Raw genomic sequence first — 20,360 nt, 5'->3', positions numbered from 1 at the left:
CCTATCCCAAGATGGCCACCAAGCAGGGACTATTTGTTTCTTTACTGCGTTAGAGCATCACAGTGGAAGATACTTGGACTCAGAGACCTGTGGATACCTGCAAACCACAGAGATTCCAGTGTTCCTAGAGCTCCGCCGGGAATCACAGTGTATAACCAGCTTAAGTGAATATTTGCAAGAATATCTTTTCCATTTTCATATTACATTACAGATTCGCTCAGTCATTGAGAAAGTGGCTGGGGATAGAGAATGACAGCCGGTCCAATGCTAGAAATGGGATAAACTAACAAAACCAGATACATTGTTTCTGTTTACTTCAAAATGGTCGCCGCTATCATCACATTGTAAAACAATTCTGAAGTCGAAACACTTTGTAAAATAGGCTGTAAATCAAACCAGTCACTATGGATACGTTAGTGTGGGATTACATCAACACAGCGACACATCTATCAGACAGCGCCACACAGACGCATTCAACATACCGTATTAACGCACGCTAAACACAGGCAGGAGGGACAGGTAGAAGGAAGCTTAAAGAAAGACTAAACCAAAAGACAGAAACAAGCCAAAACCTAAACATACATACCAGACAAAACAATCACTACAGAATAAATATATACACACATTCATCCGGTGTCTCTACACACACAAGTGCGCCTCATGTGTATGTGGTCATATGCAGGGTGAACCAAAAGTAGGTGGACAGTAGTGGTATAGGGTTTGTGTTAGGTTTACACTATAACAATGGTGTCATTACAACTATGGTGTTTGTGTCATGTTGTGCGATGGACAGCAGTTCGAGCACCTGCGTTAATAACATCTTTAGTGCTTTTGTATTGTATTAGTAAATATAATTGTATATGTAATCTCAAAATAAATCTCATCATTTACTGTCCACCCTGTGTGTATATTACTACATCTACATACACATATATATATATATATATATATATATATATATATATATATATATATATATATATATATATATATATATTATCTACTATATAAAAGCAAAAACTTGTCCTTCTATCCTCCTATACAAATCCACAGTTTACAAGCTATGATCGTGAAGTTTTACATACGAGTGTATTAAAACACGGCCGAGGCAACTAAAACAATTAGAAATCCCTAGCACCCGTGGGGGGGGGGGGGGGGGGGGAGAGGGGGGGGGAGCAGAACAGAGAATATCAGGAGACAGCATAACTCTGGAATTGCTGGAGCAATTTACTAAAAAATTGGTGCACATATGCTTTACAATCTGGGAACAAACACTGTGGGGGTCAGACACCCCTAGCGGTGAGGCAGCAGCACTGAGTATTTCAGCAGACAGCATAACTGTGGAATGCCTGGAGCAATTTACATCGAACTTGGTACACATCCTTAGACACCCCTAGGGGTGGGACAGCAGCACAGAGTATTTCAGAAGACAGCATAACTCCCGATTGCCTGGAATAATATACAACAAACTTGCTATACATATGACTTACAAGATGGGAACAAACACTGTGGGGGTAAAACACCACTAGCACCCCTAGGGGTGGGCCAGCAGCACAGAGTTTATCAGGACACGCATGATATGTCAGTGAGGACAGGGCTGCATGTGACAGGGCCAGTGGCATGATGTGAGGAGAATGGAGTTAGCACAAACCCACACACAGAGTTATATAGTGGAAGTAGCACGGTCCCCCAGCAGCACAGAGTATATCAGGAGATACATAATGTGCTGCGCTATATAAGAAACTGTAAATAAATCGATAATTTCACAGGGGCACTGACATGATGTGAGGAGGGGAATGGAGGCAGCAGGAAGTCACAGACTGAGAGTTATATAGTGGGAGGAGCAGGATCCCCAGCAGCACAGAGTATATCAGGAGATGAGTGATGTGTCAGTGAGGACAGGGCTGCATGTGACAGGGGCAGTGACATGATGTGAGGAGGGGAATGGAGGCAGCAGGAACCCACAGACTGAGAGTTGTATAGTGGGAAGAGCAGGGTCCCTTAGGGGACCAAAAAGGGGTCCGGCCACTACACAAAGTGCATCAGGGAAGCAAGCTATGCCTATATACTAGATCTCCAACCAACGTAACTTAACGAACAACTATCATTCTAATTTACCGTCCTCATCCCGCAGCAAAGCATGGGGATTCAGCGATCTACAATGTTATTTATACTGTGTGTTTAATATTTACATTTGATAACAGACATTCTTAAAATCCCAGGCAACGCCGGGTATATATAAATAAAGTCCAGACTCCAACATATAGAAAACCAATATAGAGGGGCACTCACCAGAAATTTGCACTTAAAAAGCATTGAATTTTAATGCATACTTATCAGAATAATGTTTCAAACAGATAATTCAATTTTTTCTTCAATATCGATATTGGTGCATATGAACAGATGTAACTTGCTGTATATGCTGTGCTTGTTGCAATTTCCTGATGATGGTCCTGAGGGATCGAAACGTCGAAGAAAAAATTTAATTATCTGTTTGAAACATTATTCTGATAAGTATGCATTAAAATTCAATGCTTTTTAAGTGCAAATTTCTGGTGAGTGCCCCTCTATATTGGTTTTCTATATGTTGGAGTCTGGACTTTATGCTGGACCTCTCGGGAGTCACCCCAGTCGTTGATATATTGTGTCGGTGAGAGTGCGACCATACCTGGAAGTATATTTTATATATATATATATATATATATATATATATATATATATATATATATATATATATATATATTTAGGAGTGTTGTTTATTTGTTTTTTAAACCCCATCAAATAATAAAGCTAATTTTAATTAACATAATGGGGGGTATTCAAATGTCTGAAAATCTAATAGACAGGAAAAAAACAGACATCCAACTGACTTTTCAAACATTTGATTTCCCCCCAATGAGTGTTTCAGAGAAAATACTACAGATCTAAAGCCTATGTTTACCCCAGCTCCCTGAAATCACCCCTCTCCCTAACTTCCCAGGAGCTCATGAGTTTTCTACCCTTTGGTAGGATTCTGGGCAGAATAAAACACAGAGAGAATAACGGGGGGCTGGCTCCAGGGCTTCCTACCTTTCTCAGGATGACTCTGTCTCCCCTATTGCTGGAAGACTTTGCGCCAGTCCTGTCACAAGGCCGGGTCTTGTCCTTAGATTTGTTTAGAAGACTCTGCAGGATCATTGTGAAAAAATTCTTCATGTGTCTTTCAGAGGGTGGAGGAGCTCATCCAGGGGGAAGTTTGGGTTCTGACAGTCCAGCAGGCAGCCCAGGAGTCCAGTACTGGGACGTGTGCAGGTGGGTTGAGCTCCCAGACTGCTGCTGTCTGGAGATTGGAGCAGCTATGAACGCTGATAAGGACACTAAGCAGGCCATGGATGTGACAGCTCCGTGATACGGTGGATTATGGTTCGCCTAATTAGGCAAACAGGCGCTAGGAGAGATCTGTTGTGCAATGTATACCCTTGGCACAGGGAACACTGCGGCAGCAGAAAATATTCCCAAAGTAAAAAGACCTGGAATCTACAGTTTGATCGCCGGACTCCAGGAAAATGTACAATATGCAGGGCTCCATGCCGCAGACTTGTCCAAACTACTACGAGAAGCGCGTTACGAGGAAAAACAACGTACTTTGTGGAATTAAAGCAATCCGCTGCTACCCTGAAGTGCAAAACAAGGACCCGCACTTATTAAAGGTAATTACAGAACAGAGTTAATGAGTTTTTGACCTTCTGATGATATGTATTACTTTATACGTTTTGTTTGTTTTCTGCAACAGTCTAAGCTTTTCATGAATTTCTATCCAGAAAAGTTGCTTTTCATTGTTATGGAACAGGAGGCAGCTCCGCTGTACTCCATTCATTGAACATAACCGTATACAGAGACTAAACATGACATGGCTGAAAAGCACAGGAGGCAGAATATGACATGGCTGAAAAACACAGGAGGCAGAATGAACATGGCTGAAAAGCACAGGAGGCAGAATATGACATGGCTGAAAAACACAGGAGGCAGAATGAACATGGCTGAAAAGCACAGAAGGCAAAACAAAATACACCTCTGAAAACACAGGAGGCCGTTAGACAAGAACAGAGGGGGAGGCAATCAATTTGCCGGCGGTCAGGATACAGATGCCAGAATCCAGACTGTCAACCATGCTGACAGCTGGAATACCGACTCACAGGGGCTATTCCCACTCGTGGGGGTCCGAGCGTGCAGCATGGCAAGCCCACATTTGGACTTGTAGCGCTCGCCGCGCTGCCGGCATTCTGGCGGACTGATGCCATTGTCAGGATACTGACAATCGGCATCCCATCGGCTGGGAATACATATGTATTCCAACAGAGGATATTGCTGAAAAGCACAGAATGCAGCTAGACAAGAACAACGCGTTTCGCAGAAGTTGCAGGACAGTGTGCACACGTGGATCTATTGCTGTGTACTGAATGTGTAAAGCCCTTTTTACAGTAATAAGGAAACAGAAAGCCTTATATTGGCTTAAGGCGTATACAGAAATCACAAGGCCTTATTATAGAGCATGTGACAGGATTTTATGATAGCATTAGAACAGCATGGGTCAGACCGAGGACCTCATTCAGCAAAGATTGCAGTTTCTGCTACAAAGCAGTTACTGCGATGAAATAGTCGCCACCCCGAAATGGAGAAAAAACACCCACTGCAGAAATTGCGAATTCATCGCAATATGCAGCTGATCGCAAAATCACACGCAATTACCGGAACATCGAAGATATTTTCTATCTGCGCCAGGCAAGGTCATCCACAATTCTTGCGACTCAGGAGGCTGGAAGTGATCATGGCCGACGTCAGAGGCCCTCCTTAAAAACACCTGCGTTTTTTCAGACACACCCAGAATACAGCGGGGTTCCACTCAGAAACGCCAGCTTCCCATCAGTCAAACAGCGGCTGCATTGCGAACACAATGTGTACGCATTTTTCTGTCGCTATTATTACTCACGCGTGCGCAATGCAAACGCTGCGCATGAGCAGCCATTCGGTAATCATCCGGATTGTGATTCGCAAATTTAGCTATCCAACCTGAATAAGGCCCAGATATTTTTTCGCACAATAAAAACAGCCTGATAGTAGTTATCACGCTATCCTATTATACACTTTATTATCAGGTTATGTTTTCATCATTTTACGTCTGAATTTATGGAACATTATAAAACATGATTCATCTTCCAGACGTACAGGTCAGCAGAGGAAAACACGCATACTCCAATCACCAATGCATATTTCACCTGGAAGTTGCAGACTTCAAGGGGTAGATAAGGCAACTAAAAATGTAAAGCATTGGTGTTGCTCATAGCAACCAATCAGCTTCTGTCTACCATTTTCTAGCATGCAATAGAAAAATGATACGTAGAATCTGATTGGTTGGTATGAGCAACACTACACTTTTTTTAGTTTCAGAAGCTCTAGTAAAACGTACCCCCTAGACGCGTGGGAGAGCAGGAAAATGGCGCAGGGAGCGCTAACCTGCTGCAGCGCACAACACGCAGCGCCCACTCTGGCGGCCTGCACTATACATGAAAGTTTGGGAACCGTTCTCCATAATGACAGAATTGTATAACAGAAAATACACAGTGAGATATAATGTATATTTCAAGGAAATGGATACAAGAGTCCCGATTATAGAGATGTGTAAAATTAATATACTGTAACAGCAGATGTTGAAACAAGGGAGAGGGGGAGACGCTGTATATTACACAGCGGCAGTTTGGTCCTTATTTAGGTTTGTTCGCAAACCAGAAAAGCACACTAAATGTGCAAAACCATGTGCACTGCAGGGGGGGCAGATGTAACATGTGCAGAGAGAGAGAGATTTGGGTGGGGTGTGTTCAAACTGAAATCTAAATTGCAGTGTAAAAATAAAGCAGCCAGTATTTACCCTGCACAGAAACAATATAACCCCCCCCCCCAATCTAACTCTCTCTGCACATGTTACATCTGCCCCACATGTAGTGCACATGGTTTTGCCCATAAGGGTGCTTTTCTGGTTTGCTAACAAACCTGAATAAGCCCCTTTGTGCGGCTGCAGACCTCTGATATTAGTTGGTAAATCACAGCACACTTCCCATAGCATTACTATAGCAGCAAATAATGCGATGAGACAGCTTCAGGAAGGGAAAGGGGAGGTGTGCGGTCTGGGCCTAGCAATGCACCGAGCCTTAGTATGTGGAATCTATACAACACTACAGATTGCAGTCTAGACTGTTCGGCCAATATACTGAGAAAACGTTTTTTAATAGAACGGTTATACTGAAAATAAGATACCACGAACAAAATACCCCCTGCAGGACCAGGACATGTCCTCTTACAAAACGCAGCGCCCGGAAATGCCAGTTACATCTGTAACATTCTCTATAAAAAAGAAAAGAAATTGGAACGATTACTGCTGGAAACTGCGGCACTATCAGTCACTGCCCGCTCTTTGCCTAAACAATGTAATGTTTTCCCATATAGGTTCTTTTTTGCCAGACTTTTGGTGATGTCACATAATTACATCATACACACTTCCACAACACTAGATGTCAACATTAAATGATTGAGGCTCTTAAAAGCCTTAAAGTTACCCAAAGCCTATAACGGAAATAAACACTGTAAGACGCCTTTACAGAAAATAAGGTAAATCCTGCAACATGAATATTATACTGCTAATCTTTTAGCATTTATTTACACATTATATACAGGGCTGCCATCAGAAATTGTGGGGCCCGGGACTGACAACATAGACAGAGCCCCCCCCCCCAAAAAAAAAAATCTGCCACACTGCTTCACCCCTATGTGATGTTACATTGCTGACCTGCAGGTACGATTCACAGAGCTGATGCACAGGGAAAGCTTGTTTTAAGTCCTCCCTCCGCGTTAGCCCGCTGTTGTTGCGCTGCCTGTGCAGCTCTCCAGGTATTGGCTCTAGGAGCCAGGGGCGGGCCACACTTTCTATAAAGGCCCAGGACTCCAGTCCCCGCAGTCCCCCCCTGATTATATACAGTATATACGGCTATTCTTTAATACACATTTTTTATGTACCACAAAAACCGCTTAGGCTGCCTCTAATAGGCTTACAGAAGCCTCAGAGCAGAAGCCAATACTTAGTCATAAATGCAAATGCAGGGAAAATAAATTATATGTAGGAAAATGTGGGTGGGGGGCCCGGGTATATCAAACATCAGGGCTTACTACCTCTCTGTGCAGCTCGCTCAATGTATTCTGGGTGTACGGAAAGGATGCATTTCTAGTACAGTACATCTGTCTGCAATGCTTTTAAATTGGATATGGTGAACATCTATAGAAAGGTCATATTGATCATGGGCAGAGTGGACTAAACCATTTAATCTGGAAAACATATTTAAATGAAAGTCAGGCGAGAAGGAGAGAGTCAGTCTGATAGTTTCACCCAACTGCACCAGTAAGTCAATTTCATTTATTCAATTTGCACATGTTGGACAGAGGTAATTCTACAACGTGATTTACCCACAGCACTTTAATGGATCCTGAACTGATAACATAGCAGTGAACGGAGACACTGGTAGAACATAGTCTGTGTGCTGGAACTTCTATATCAGGCAGGTTATTAGGGGGAGATGTACTAGCCTTGGTGAGTGATAAAGTGGAAAGTAATAAATAAAAGGATGAAATGCAGACTATCCACGTTATACCATCTGGTAGACACTGCTATAAGGCTGAGCTGAGAAGAATGTGTCCTATTCCTAATAATGATATCTGCACTATTCACCATCTAGAGCTTCTAACAGACATGAAGCTCAGAATTACCAGCCACTAGTAGATACTGCAGGTACTTGGTATATGGGATAATGTAACCAGTATATATAGGTTTTTACATATCCTCACGAGTGACCTTTTTTTAATGTGTTTTTGACAGTTTTATTACTATTTATTCAAGTACCAGTCACCAGCCCATCAAAATGACGGAACAACATAACAGTAACGTCAGCGCAGGTAGCTGTGCACGCCTGAATGGAGCAACACTTGAATTGCTCTGTCAGGCGCCATCTAGTGGCAGCCGGCGCATAACACACTTGAATTCCCCCCACAGAGTTGAGGAGCAGCATTAGATTTTTATTATATAAAATTTTGTGATTTTGCTATCCTAAAGATCCACATCTATATTTACAATTTCTCTGACGTCCTAGTGGATGCTGGGAACTCCGTAAGGACCATGGGGAATAGCGGGCTCCGAAGAAGGCTGGGCACTCTAGAAAGATCTTAGACTACCTGGTGTGCACTGGCTCCTCCCACTATGACCATCCTCCAAGCCTCAGTTAGATTTCGTGCCCGGCCGAGGTTGGATGCACACTAGGGGCTCTCCTGAGCTCTTAGAAAGTTATAGTCTTAGAATTTGTTATTTTCAGTGAGACCTGCTGGCAACAGGCTCACTGCAGCGAGGGACTAAGGGGAGAAGAAGCAAACTCGCCTGCATGCAGCCGGATTGGGCTTCTTAGGCTACTGGACACCATTAGCTCCAGAGGGATCGACCGCAGGCCCAGTCCTTGGTGTTCGGTCCCGGAGCCGCGCCGCCGTCCCCCTTACAGAGCCAGAAGCAAGAAGATGGTCCGGAAAATCGGCGGCATGAAGACATCCTGTCTTCACCAAGGTAGCGCACAGCACTGCAGCTGTGCGCCATTGCTCCTCATACACACTTCACACTCCGGTCACTGAGGGTGCAGGGCGCTGGGGGGGGCGCCCTGAGGCAGCAATAAAAACACCTTGGCTGGCTAAAATACCTCAATATATAGCCCCTGGGGCTATATATGAGGTAAATACCCCTGCCAGAATCCCATAAAAAGCGGGAGAATACGCTGCGAAAAAGGGGCGGAGCCTATCTCCTCAGCACACTGGCGCCATTTTTCCCTCACAGCTCGGCTGGAAGGAAGCTCCCTGGCTCTTCCCTGCAATTCTACAGTACAGTAAGAGGGAAAAGAGAGGGGGGGCATTAAAATTGGCACTGTATACAGTATATTATATTGAAAAGCAGCTATTAGGGACATAACTCAGTTAGTCCCTGTATATATATATAGCGCTATAGCGCTCTGGTGTGTGCTGGCATACTCTTACTCTGTCCCCCCAAAGGGCTTTTGTGGGTCCTGTCCTCTGTTGGAGCATTCCCTGTGTGTGTGGAGTGTGTCGGTACGGCTGTGTCGACATGTTTGAGGAGGATAATGATGTGGAGGGGGAGCAGATGCCTTTAGCAGGGATGTCACCCCCTGGGGGTCAGACACCTGAGTGGATGGTATTATGGCAGGAAATGAGTGCACGTATAGACTCCTTACATAAAAAATTTGACGACATGCCGACTGTGGGACAGCCGAGTCTTCAGCTCGTGCCTGTCCAGGTGTCTCAAAAGTCATCAGGGGCTCTGAAACGCCCGCTATCTCAGGTGGCACAAGTAGATGTCGACACGGATACTGACACCAGTGTCGACTACGATGAGTCAAATTTAATGCCCGTTAAGGCCATTCACTGCATGATTGAGGCAATGAAAGAGGTGTTAAATATTTCTGATTTACATCCAGGTACCACAAAAAAGGGTATTATGTTTGGGGAGAAAAAACTACCTGTAGTTTTTCCCCCGTCAGATGAATTAAATGAAGTGTGTGAAGAAGCGTGGGCTTCCCCTGATAAGAAATTGGTAATTCCTAAGAAGCTACTAATGGCGTTCCCTTTCCCGCCAGAGGATAGGTTACGTTGGGAAACACCCCCGAAGGTGGATAAAGCGCTCACACGTTTGTCTAAAAAGGTGGCACTACCGTCCCAGGATACGGCCGCCCTTAAGGAACCTGTTGATAGAAAGCAGGAGGCGATCATGAAGTCTGTATATACACACTCAGGCATTATACTCAGACCAGCTATTGCGTCAGCATGGATGTGCAGTGCTGCCGCTGCGTGGTCAGATAAACTGTTAGAAGATATTGACACGTTAGACAGAGACACGATCCTGCTAACAATTGACCATATCAAAGACTCAGTCTTATACATGAGAGATGCACAGAGGGAAATCTGCCGGCTGGCATCTAAAGTAAGTGCATTATCCATCTCTGCTAGGAGATGCTTATGGACTCGCCAGTGGACTGGAGATGCAGATTCCAAAAGGCACATGGAAGTTTTGCCTTATAAGGGGGGAGGAATTATTTGGGGATGGTCTCTCCGACCTAGTTTCCACAGCAACGTCTGGGAAGTCAGCATTTTTACCCCATGTCCCCTCACAGCCTAAGAAGGCGCCATTTTATCAGGTTCAGTCCTTTCGGTCCCAGAAAAACAAGCGGGGAAAAGGAGGGTCTTTTCTGTCAAGAGGCAGAGGCAGGGGAAAAAGGCTGCAGCAAACAGCAGGTTCCCAGGAACAAAAGTCCTCCCCCGCTTCCTCTTCCAAGTCCGCCGCATGACGGTGGGGCTTCACAGGCGGAGCCAGGTACGGTGGGGGCCCGCCTCAGGAATGTCAGCGATCAGTGGGCTCGCTCACAGGTGGATCCCTGGATCCTTCAAATAGTATCTCAGGGATACAGGCTGGAATTCGAGGCGACTCCACCCCGCCGTTTCCTAAAATCCGCCTTGCCGATTGCTCCCTCAGACAGGGAGGCAGTGCTAGCAGCGATTCACAAGCTGTATTCCCAGCAGGTGATAATCAAGGTACCCCTACTTCAACAAGGCCGGGGTTACTATTCCACACTATTTGTGGTGCCGAAACCGGACGGTTCGGTGAGACCCATTTTAAATTTGAAATCCTTGAACACATACATAAAAAAATTCAAGTTCAAGATGGAATCGCTCAGGGCGGTTATTGCAAGCCTGGACGAGGGGGATTACATGGTATCCCTGGACATCAAGGATGCTTACCTGCATGTCCCCATTTACAATTCTCACCAGGAGTACCTCAGATTTGTGGTACAGGATTGCCATTACCAATTCCAGACGCTGCCGTTTGGACTCTCCACGGCACAGAGGGTATTTACCAAGGTTATGGCAGAAATGATGATACTCCTTCGAAAGAAGGGAGTTTTAATTATCCCATACTTGGACGATCTCCTAATAAAGGCACGATCCAAGGAACAGTTGTTAGTGGGAGTAGCACTATCTCAGGAAGTGCTGAGCCAGCACGGTTGGATTCTGAATATCCCAAAGTCACAGCTGGCCCCCACGACACGTCTAATGTTCCTGGGAATGATTCTGGACACGGCCCAGAAAAAAGTGTTTCTCCCGGAGGAGAAAGCCAGGGAGTTGTCTTCTCTAGTCAGAGACCTCCTAAAACCAAAACAGGTATCGGTGCATCACTGCACGCGGGTCCTGGGAAAGATGGTAGCTTCTTACGAAGCAATTCCATTCGGCAGGTTCCATGCCAGAATTTTTCAGTGGGACCTGTTGGACAAGTGGTCCGGATCGCATCTTCAGATGCATCGTTTAATAACCCTGTCTCCACGAACCAGTGTGTCTCTTCTGTGGTGGCTGCACAGTGCTCATCTTCTGGAGGGCCGCAGATTCGGCATACAGGACTGGGTCCTGGTGACCACGGATGCCAGCCTACGAGGCTGGGGGGCAGTCACAAAGGGAAGAAATTTCCAAGGACTATGGTCAAGTCAGGAGACTGCCCTTCACATAAATATTCTGGAACTAAGGGCCATTTACAATGCCCTAAGTCAAGCAAAATCCCTGCTCCTACACCAGCCGGTGCTGATCCAGTCAGACAACATCACGGCAGTCGCCCATGTGAATCGACAGGGCGGCACAAGAAGCAGGACGGCGATGGCAGAAGCTACAAAAATTCTCCGATGGGCGGAGAATCATGTACTAGCACTGTCAGCAGTGTTCATCCCGGGAGTGGACAACTGGGAAGCAGACTTTCTCAGCAGGCACGACCTCCACCCGGGAGAGTGGGGACTTCATCCAGAAGTCTTCCAAATGATTGTAAATCAATGGGGTCGTCCACAGGTGGACATGATGGCGTCCCGCCTAAACAAAAAACTAGAGAAGTATTGCGCCAGGTCAAGAGACCCTCAGGCGATAGCTGTGGACGCTCTAGTGACACCGTGGGTGTACCGGTCAGTTTATGTGTTCCCTCCTCTGCCTCTCATACCAAAGGTATTGAGAATAATAAGAAAGCGAGGAGTAAACACAATTCTCGTGGTTCCGGATTGGCCGAGAAGAGCGTGGTACCCGGAACTTCAAGAGATGATCTCAGAGGACCCGTGGTCTCTGCCGCTCAGACAGGACCTGCTGCAGCAGGGCCCCTGTCTGTTCCAAGACTTACCGCGGCTGCGTTTGACGGCATGGCGGTTGAACGCCGGATCCTGAAGGAAAAGGGCATTCCGGAGGAAGTCATTCCTACGCTTATTAAAGCCAGGAAAGAGGTCACAGCAACTCATTATCACCGCATATGGCGGAGGTATGTTGCATGGTGTGAGGCCGAAAAGGCCCCAACGGAGGAATTTCAACTAGGTCGATTTCTGCATTTCCTGCAAGCAGGAGTGAATATGGGCCTAAAACTGGGCTCCATTAAGGTACAGATCTCGGCTCTGTCAATTTTCTTTCAAAAAGAACTAGCTTCAGTACCTGAAGTTCAGACATTTGTGAAAGGAGTGCTGCATATTCAGCCCCCATTTGTGCCTCCTGTGGCACCTTGGGATCTCAACGTGATGTTGAGTTTATTAAAATCACATTGGTTTGAGCCACTAAAAACCGTGGATCTGAAATATCTCACGTGGAAAGTGGTCATGTTATTGGCCTTGGCTTCAGCCAGGCGAGTGTCAGAGTTGGCGGCTTTATCATGTAACAGCCCTTATCTGATTTTCCATATGGATAGGGCAGAATTGAGGACTCGTCCCCAGTTTCTCCCTAAGGTGGTATCAGCGTTTCACCTGAACCAGCCTATTGTGGTGCCTGCGGCTACTAGGGACTTGGAGGACTCCAAGTTGCTAGACGTTGTCAGGGCCCTGAAAATATATGTTTCCAGGAGGGCTGGAGTCAGAAAATCTGACTCGCTGTTTATCCTGTATGCACCCAACAAGCTGGGTGCTCCTGCTTCTAAGCAGACTATTGCTCGTTGGATTTGTAGTACAATTCAGCTTGCACATACTGTGGCAGGCCTGCCACAGCCAAAATCTGTCAATGCCCATTCCACAAGGAAGGTGGGCTCATCTTGGGCGGCTGCCCGAGGGGTCTCGGCTTTACAACTTTGCCGAGCTGCTACTTGGTCAGGGGCAAACACGTTTGCAAAATTCTATAAAATTTGATACCCTGGCTGAGGAGGACCTGGAGTTCTCTCATTCGGTGCTGCAGAGTCATCCGCACTCTCCCGCCCGTTTGGGAGCTTTGGTATAATCCCCATGGTCCTTACGGAGTTCCCAGCATCCACTAGGACGTCAGAGAAAATAAGAATTTACTCACCGGTAATTCTATTTCTCGTAGTCCGTAGTGGATGCTGGGTGCCCATCCCAAGTGCGGTTTATCTGCAATACTTGTACATAGTTATTGTTAACTAAATCGGGTTATTGTTGAGCCATCTGTTGAGAGGCTCTATTGTTTCATACTGTTAACTGTGTTTCATATCACGAGTTGTACGGTGTGATTGGTGTGGCTGGTATGAGTCTTACCCGGGATTAAAAATCCTTCCTTATTGTGTACGCTCGTCCGGGCACAGTACCTAACTGAGGCTTGGAGGAGGGTCATAGTGGGAGGAGCCAGTGCACACCAGGTAGTCTAAGATCTTTCTAGAGTGCCCAGCCTCCTTCGGAGCCCGCTATTCCCCATGGTCCTTACGGAGTTCCCAGCATCCACTACGGACTACGAGAAATAGAATTACCGGTGAGTAAATTCTTATTTTTTTTTATAATAATTGCTGCCTATCTTAGCGCAGACTGAAAGTTAGCAGTTTGTGTTGAGAAATGGGACACACAATTGATGAAGGTTTACCAGAGGCAGATGTGTCACTCCAGCTTGGTTGATCTACATACACAGAGGACGTTAGTCAGGCTAGAGACAAATGTACCGTCACTAACCTCTGGAAGCCTCAGAGTTCCACTAATTCGGCGTAAAACAGACGCCATAAGTAGCTCATTCCCTGTAACACTGGCTGAGGGCAGCATCAGGACAGTAACTCAGATCCATGTTTGCTCGGGTATATAGTAATGTCACTGCTGTACAGAACGCTTTCATCTGTGCGGCAACACAGTATTTAGCATAGTACAGCATAGTCTTTTACATTATCCAAATAAAGACAACTAAATGGGGCAAGATATGGAGATCAAACAACAACACAAAGCGACTTCCAGACGCAGTACTGGATGACAGGAATAGTCTTTGCTAAAACTGGGTTCTGACAAAAATCCATTATTTAGAGAACAAGAGAAACAAATGAAGCAGCAGTTTGGAGACGGTTTAGAAATAATGATTTGGGGCGCGAGAGAGTAGAAAATAAGAATTTACTTACCGATAATTCTATTTCTCGTAGTCCGTAGTGGATGCTGGGGACTCCGTAAGGACCATGAGGAATAGCGGCTCCGCAGGAGACTGGGCACAAAAGTAAAGCTTTAGGACTACCTGGTGTGCACTGGCTCCTCCCCCTATGACCCTCCTCCAAGCCTCAGTTAGGATACTGTGCCCGGACGAGCGTACACAATAAGGAAGGATTTTGAATCCCGGGTAAGACTCATACCAGTCACACCAATCACACCATACAACTTGTGATCTGAACCCAGTTAACAGTATGATAACAGAGGAGCCTCTGAAAAGATGGCTCACAACAATAATAACCCGATTTTTGTAACAATAACTATGTACAAGTATTGCAGACAATCCGCACTTGGGATGGGCGCCCAGCATCCACTACGGACTACGAGAAATAGAATTATCGGTAAGTAAATTCTTATTTTCTCTGACGTCCTAGTGGATGCTGGGAACTCCGTAAGGACCATGGGGATTATACCAAAGCTCCTAAACGGGCGGGAGAGTGCGGATGACTCTGCAGCACCGAATGAGAGAACTCCAGGTCCTCCTCAGCCAGGGTATCAAATTTGTAGAATTTAGCAAACGTGTTTGCCCCTGACCAAGTAGCTGCTCGGCAAAGTTGTAAAGCCGAGACCCCTCGGGCAGCCACCCAAGATGAGCCCACCTTCCTTGTGGAATGGGCTTTTACAGATTTTGGCTGTGGCAGGCCTGCCACAGAATGTGCAAGCTGAATTGTACTACAAATCCAACGAGCAATAGTCTGCTTAGAAGCAGGAGCACCCAGCTTGTTGGGTGAATACAGGATAAACAGCGAGTCAGATTTTCTGACTCCAGCCGTCCTGGAAACATATTTTCAGGGCCCTGACTACGTCCAGCAACTTGGAGTCCTCCAAGTCCCTAGTAGCCGCAGGTACCACAATAGGCTGGTTCAAGTGAAACGCTGAAACCACCTTAGAGAGAAATTGAGGACGAGTCCTCAATTCTGCCCTGTCCGTATGAAAAATTAGGTAAGGGCTTTTATAGGATAAAGCCGCCAATTCTGAGACACGCCTGGCTGAAGCCAGGGCCAAAAGCATTACCACTTTCCATGTGAGATATTTTAAGTCCACAGTGGTGAGTGGTTCAAACCAATGTGATTTTAGGAACCCCAAAACTACATTGAGATCCCAAGGTGCCACTGGAGGCACAAAAGGAGGCTGTATATGCAGTACCCCCTTGACAAACGTCTGAACTTCAGGAACTGAAGCCAGTTCTGTCTGGAAGAAAATCGACAGGGCCGAAATTTGAACCTTAATGGACCCTAATTTTAGGCCCATAGACAGTCCTGTTTGCAGGAAATGCAGGAAACGACCCAGTTGAAATTCCTCTGTAGGGGCCTTCCTGGCCTCGCACCACGCAACATATTTACGCCAAATACGGTGATAATGCTGTACGGTTACATCCTTCCTGGCTTTGATCAGGGTAGGGATGACTTCATCCGGAATGCCTTTTTCCTTCAGGATCCGGCGTTCAACCGCCATGCCGTCAAACGCAGCCGCGGTAAGTCTTGGAACAGACAGAGTCCCTGCTGGAGCAGGTCCCTTCTTAGAGGTAGAGGCCACGGTTCCTCTGTGAGCATCTCTTGAAGTTCCGGGTACCAAGTCCTTCTTGGCCAATCCGGAGCCACGAGTATAGTCCTTACTCCTCTCCTTCCTATGATTCTCAGTACCTTGGGTATGAGAGGCAGAGGAGGGAACACATACACTGACTGGTACACCCACGGTGTTACCAGAGCGTCCACAGCTATTGCCTGAGGGTCCCTTGACCTGGCGCAATACCTGTCTAGTTTTTTGTTGAGGCGGGACGCCATCATGTCCACCTTTGGTTTTTCCCAACGGTTCACAATCATGTGGAAGACTTCTGGGTGAAGTCCCCACTCTCCCGGGTGGAGGTCGTGTCTGCTGAGGAAGTCTGCTTCCCAGTTGTCCACTCCCGGAATGAACACTGCTGACAGTGCTATCACATGATTTTCCGCCCAGCGAAGAATCCTTGCAGCTTCTGCCATTGCCCTCCTGCTTCTTATGCCGCCCTGTCTGTTTACGTGGGCGACTGCCGTGATGTTGTCTGACTGGATCAGCACCGGCTGACCTTGAAGCAGAGGTCTTGCTAGGCTTAGAGCATTGTAGATGGCCCTTAGCTCCAGGATATTTATGTGAAGTGATGTCTCCAGGCTTGACCACAAGCCCTGGAAATTTCTTCCCTGTGTGACTGCTCCCCAGCCTCTCAGGCTGGCATCCGTGGTCACCAGGACCCAGTCCTGAATGCCGAATCTGCGGCCCTCTAGAAGATGAGCACTCTGCAACCACCACAGGAGAGACACCCTTGTCCTTGGTGACAAGATTATCCGCTGATGCATCTGAAGATGCGACCCGGACCATTTGTCTAGCAGATCCCACTGGAAGGTTCTTGCGTGGAATCTGCCGAATGGGATTGCTTCGTAAGAAGCCACCATCTTTCCCAGGACCCTTGTGCATTGATGCACTGAGACTTGGCCTGGTTTTAGGAGATTTCTGACTAGTTCGGATAACTCCCTGGCTTTCTCCTCCGGGAGAAACACCTTTTTCTGGACTGTGTCCAGGATCATCCCTAGGAATAGAAGTCGTGTCGTCGGGATCAGCTGCGATTTTGGAATATTGAGAATCCAACCGTGCTGGCGCAGCACTATCTGAGATAGTGCTACCCCGACTTCCAACTGTTCCCTGGATCTTGCCCTTATCAGGAGATCGTCCAAGTAAGGGATAACTAAAACTCCCTTCCTTCGAAGGAGTATCATCATTTCGGCCATTACCTTGGTAAAGACCCGGGGTGCCGTGGACAATCCAAACGGCAGCGTCTGAAACTGATAGTGACAGTTCTGTACCACAAACCTGAGGTACCCTTGGTGAGAAGGGTAAATTGGGACATGTAGGTAAGCATCTTTTATGTCCAGAGACACCATATAGTCCCCTTCTTCCAGGTTTGCAATCACTGCTCTGAGTGACTCCATCTTGAATTTGAACCTTTGTATGTAAGTGTTCAAGGATTTTAGGTTTAAAATTGGTCTCACCGAGCCATCCGGCTTCGGTACCACAAATAGTGTGGAATAGTACCCCTTTCCCTGTTGTAGGAGGGGTACCTTGATTATCACCTGCTGGGAATATAGCTTGTGAATGGCTTCCAATACTGCCTCCCTGTCTGAGGGAGACGTCGGTAAAGCAGACTTTAGAAAACGGCGAGGGGGAGACGTCTCGAATTCCAATTTGTACCCCTGAGATACCACCTGAAGGATCCAGGGGTCCACTTGCGAGTGGGCCCACTGCGCACTGAACTTCTTGAGACGGGCCCCCACCGTGCCTGAGTCCGCTTGTAAAGCCCCAGCGTCACGCTGAGGACTTTGCGGAGGCGGGAGAGGGCTTTTGTTCCTGGGAACTAGCTGTTTGTTGCAGCCTTTTTCCTCTCCCTCTGCCACGGGGCAGAAATGAGGCGCCTTTAGCCCGCTTGCCCTTATGGGGCCGAAAGGACTGCGCCTGATAATATGGCGTCTTCTTAGGTTGAGAAGCTACCTGGGGTAAAAATGTGGATTTTCCAGCAGTTGCCGTGGCTACCAGGTCTGATAGACCTACCCCAAATAACTCCTCCCCCTTATAAGGCAATACTTCCATGTGCCTTTTAGAATCCGCATCACCTGACCACTGCAGCGTCCATAAACCTCTTCTTGCAGAAATGGACAGCGCGCTAACTCTTGATGCCAGTCGGCAAATATCCCTCTGTGCATCACGCATATATAGAAATGCATGATTCAAATGCTCTATAGTCAGTAATATACTGTCCTTATCTAGGGTATCAATATTTTCAGTCAGGGAATCCGACCACGCCAGGCCCGCACTGCACATCCAGGCTGAGGCGATTGCTGGTCGCAGTATAACACCCGTGTGAGAGTATATACATTTTAGGATATTCTCCAGCTTTCTATCGGCAGGTTCCTTTAGGGCGGCCGTATCAGGAGACGGTAGTGCCACCTGTTTAGACAAGCGTGTGAGCGCTTCATCCACCCTAGGGGGTGTTTCCCAACGTGCCCTATCCTCTGGCGGGAAAGGGTACGATGCCAATAACCTTTTAGGAATTATCAGTTTTTTATCGGGGGAAACCCACGCCTCATCACACACTTCATTTAATTCCTCAGATACAGGAAAAACTACAGGCAGTTTTTTCTCACCAAACATAATACCCTTTTTAGTGGTACTTGTATTATCAGAAATATGCAATACATTTTTCATTGCTTCAATCATGTAACGTGTGGCCCTAGTGGAAGTCACGTTTGTCTCCTCATCATCGACACTGGAGTCAGTATCCGTGTCTGTGTCTGCCATTTGAGGTAACGGGCGTTTTAAAGCCCCCGATGGCGTTTGAGACCCCTGGACAGGCACAAGCTGAGTAGCCGGCTGTCTCATGTCGTCAACTGTCTGTCGTAAAGAGCTGACACTGTCACGCAATTCCTTCCATAAGCTCGTCGACTCCCTAGGGGGTGACAACTCTATAATAGGCAATTGCTCCGCCTCCATCTCATTTTCCTCCTCAAACATGTCGACACAATCGTACCGACACACCGCACACACACAGGGAATGCTCTGATAGAGGACAGGACCCCACTAGCCCTTTGGGGAGACAGAGGGAGAGTATGCCAGCACACACCAGAACGCTATATATAGACAGGAATACCACTATAAAATGTGCTTTTCCCTTTATAGCTGCTGTTAGTATTAAAACTGTGCCAAATTAGTGCCCCCCTCTCTTTTTTACCCTTTTCTGTAGTGCAGGACTGCAGGGGAGAGTCAGGGAGACGTCCTTCCAGCGGAGCTGTGATGGAAAATGGCGCCCGTGTGCTGAGGAGATAGGCTCCGCCCCCTTCTCGGCGGCCTTTTCTCCCGCTTTTTGGTGAGTTCTGGCAGGGGTTAAAATACATCCATATAGCCCTGGGGGTTATATGTGGTGTATTTTTGCCAGCCAAGGTGTTTACATTGCTGCTCAGGGCGCCCCCCCCCCCCTAGCGCCCTGCACCCTCAGTGACCGAAGTGTGAAGTGTGCCTGAGTAACAATGGCGCACAGCTGCAGTGCTGTGCGCTACCTTGTTGAAGACTGATGTCTTCTGCCGCCGATTTTTCCGGACCTCTTCTTGCTTCTGGCTCTGTAAGGGGGCCGGCGGCGCGGCTCTGGGACCGAGCTCCGAGGCTGGGCCTGTGTTCGGTCCCTCTGGAGCTAATGGTGTCCAGTAGCCTAAGAAGCCCAAGCTGGCTGCAAGCAGGCAGGTTTGCTTCTTCTCCCCTTAGTCCCTCGATGCAGTGAGCCTGTTGCCAGCAGGTCTCACTGAAAATAAAAAACCTAAAACTAAACTTTCACTAAGAAGCTCAGGAGAGCCCCTAGTGTGCACCCTTCTCGGCCGGGTACAAAAATCTAACTGAGGCTTGGAGGAGGGTCATAGGGGGAGGAGCCAGTGCACACCAGGTAGTCCTAAAGCTTTACTTTTGTGCTCAGTCTCCTGCGGAGCCGCTATTCCCCATGGTCTTTACGGAGTTCCCAGCATCCACTAGGACGTCCGAGAAATAAGAAAATCCACAGCCGGAGACGGGGCCCGGGCCACAGCCGGAGACGGGGCCCGGGCCACAGCCGGAGACGGGGCCCGGGCCACAGCCGGCCCTAGCAGAAGCTAAAGAACATCAGAACAGAAAATAATTTTAGGGCCTTTAGTTCTGCTTTAGTGCTTATTCAATTAGCTGTATGGGCACTGGAATTTTCCTCTTGGCATTTTCTGTTTGGAGCGGCTTCCTGTATCCGTCTTAAACAAAGAGACATCTGGAAGAGTCATCGCCCGG

At 47.1% G+C, this 20,360-nt stretch overlaps 1 protein-coding gene across 4 annotated transcripts in view; it reads right to left on the bottom strand.

Annotated features, from left to right (window-relative positions):
* Positions 1-20,360, bottom strand: part of PPP1R13B (protein phosphatase 1 regulatory subunit 13B) — a 126,330-nt gene that overhangs the window by 83,368 nt on the left and 22,602 nt on the right. For 2 of the 4 annotated variants that reach the window (XM_063948509.1, XM_063948508.1), the window contains exon 1: positions 3,070-3,276. The exons of 1 other annotated variant lie outside the window; for it this stretch is intronic. In XM_063948509.1, coding sequence (XP_063804579.1) covers positions 3,070-3,195 — 126 coding nt within the window. In that variant the 5' untranslated portion in view covers positions 3,196-3,276. Of the gene's footprint in view, positions 1-3,069; positions 3,277-20,360 lie in introns of those variants that run through there. One more of the 4 variants, XM_063948507.1, reaches the window with a different exon arrangement.

Source organism: Pseudophryne corroboree, chromosome 12, assembly GCF_028390025.1.
Source record: "Pseudophryne corroboree isolate aPseCor3 chromosome 12, aPseCor3.hap2, whole genome shotgun sequence".
Taxonomy (NCBI): Eukaryota; Metazoa; Chordata; class Amphibia; order Anura; family Myobatrachidae; genus Pseudophryne; species Pseudophryne corroboree.
This window is presented reverse-complemented; position numbering and strand designations above follow the sequence as displayed.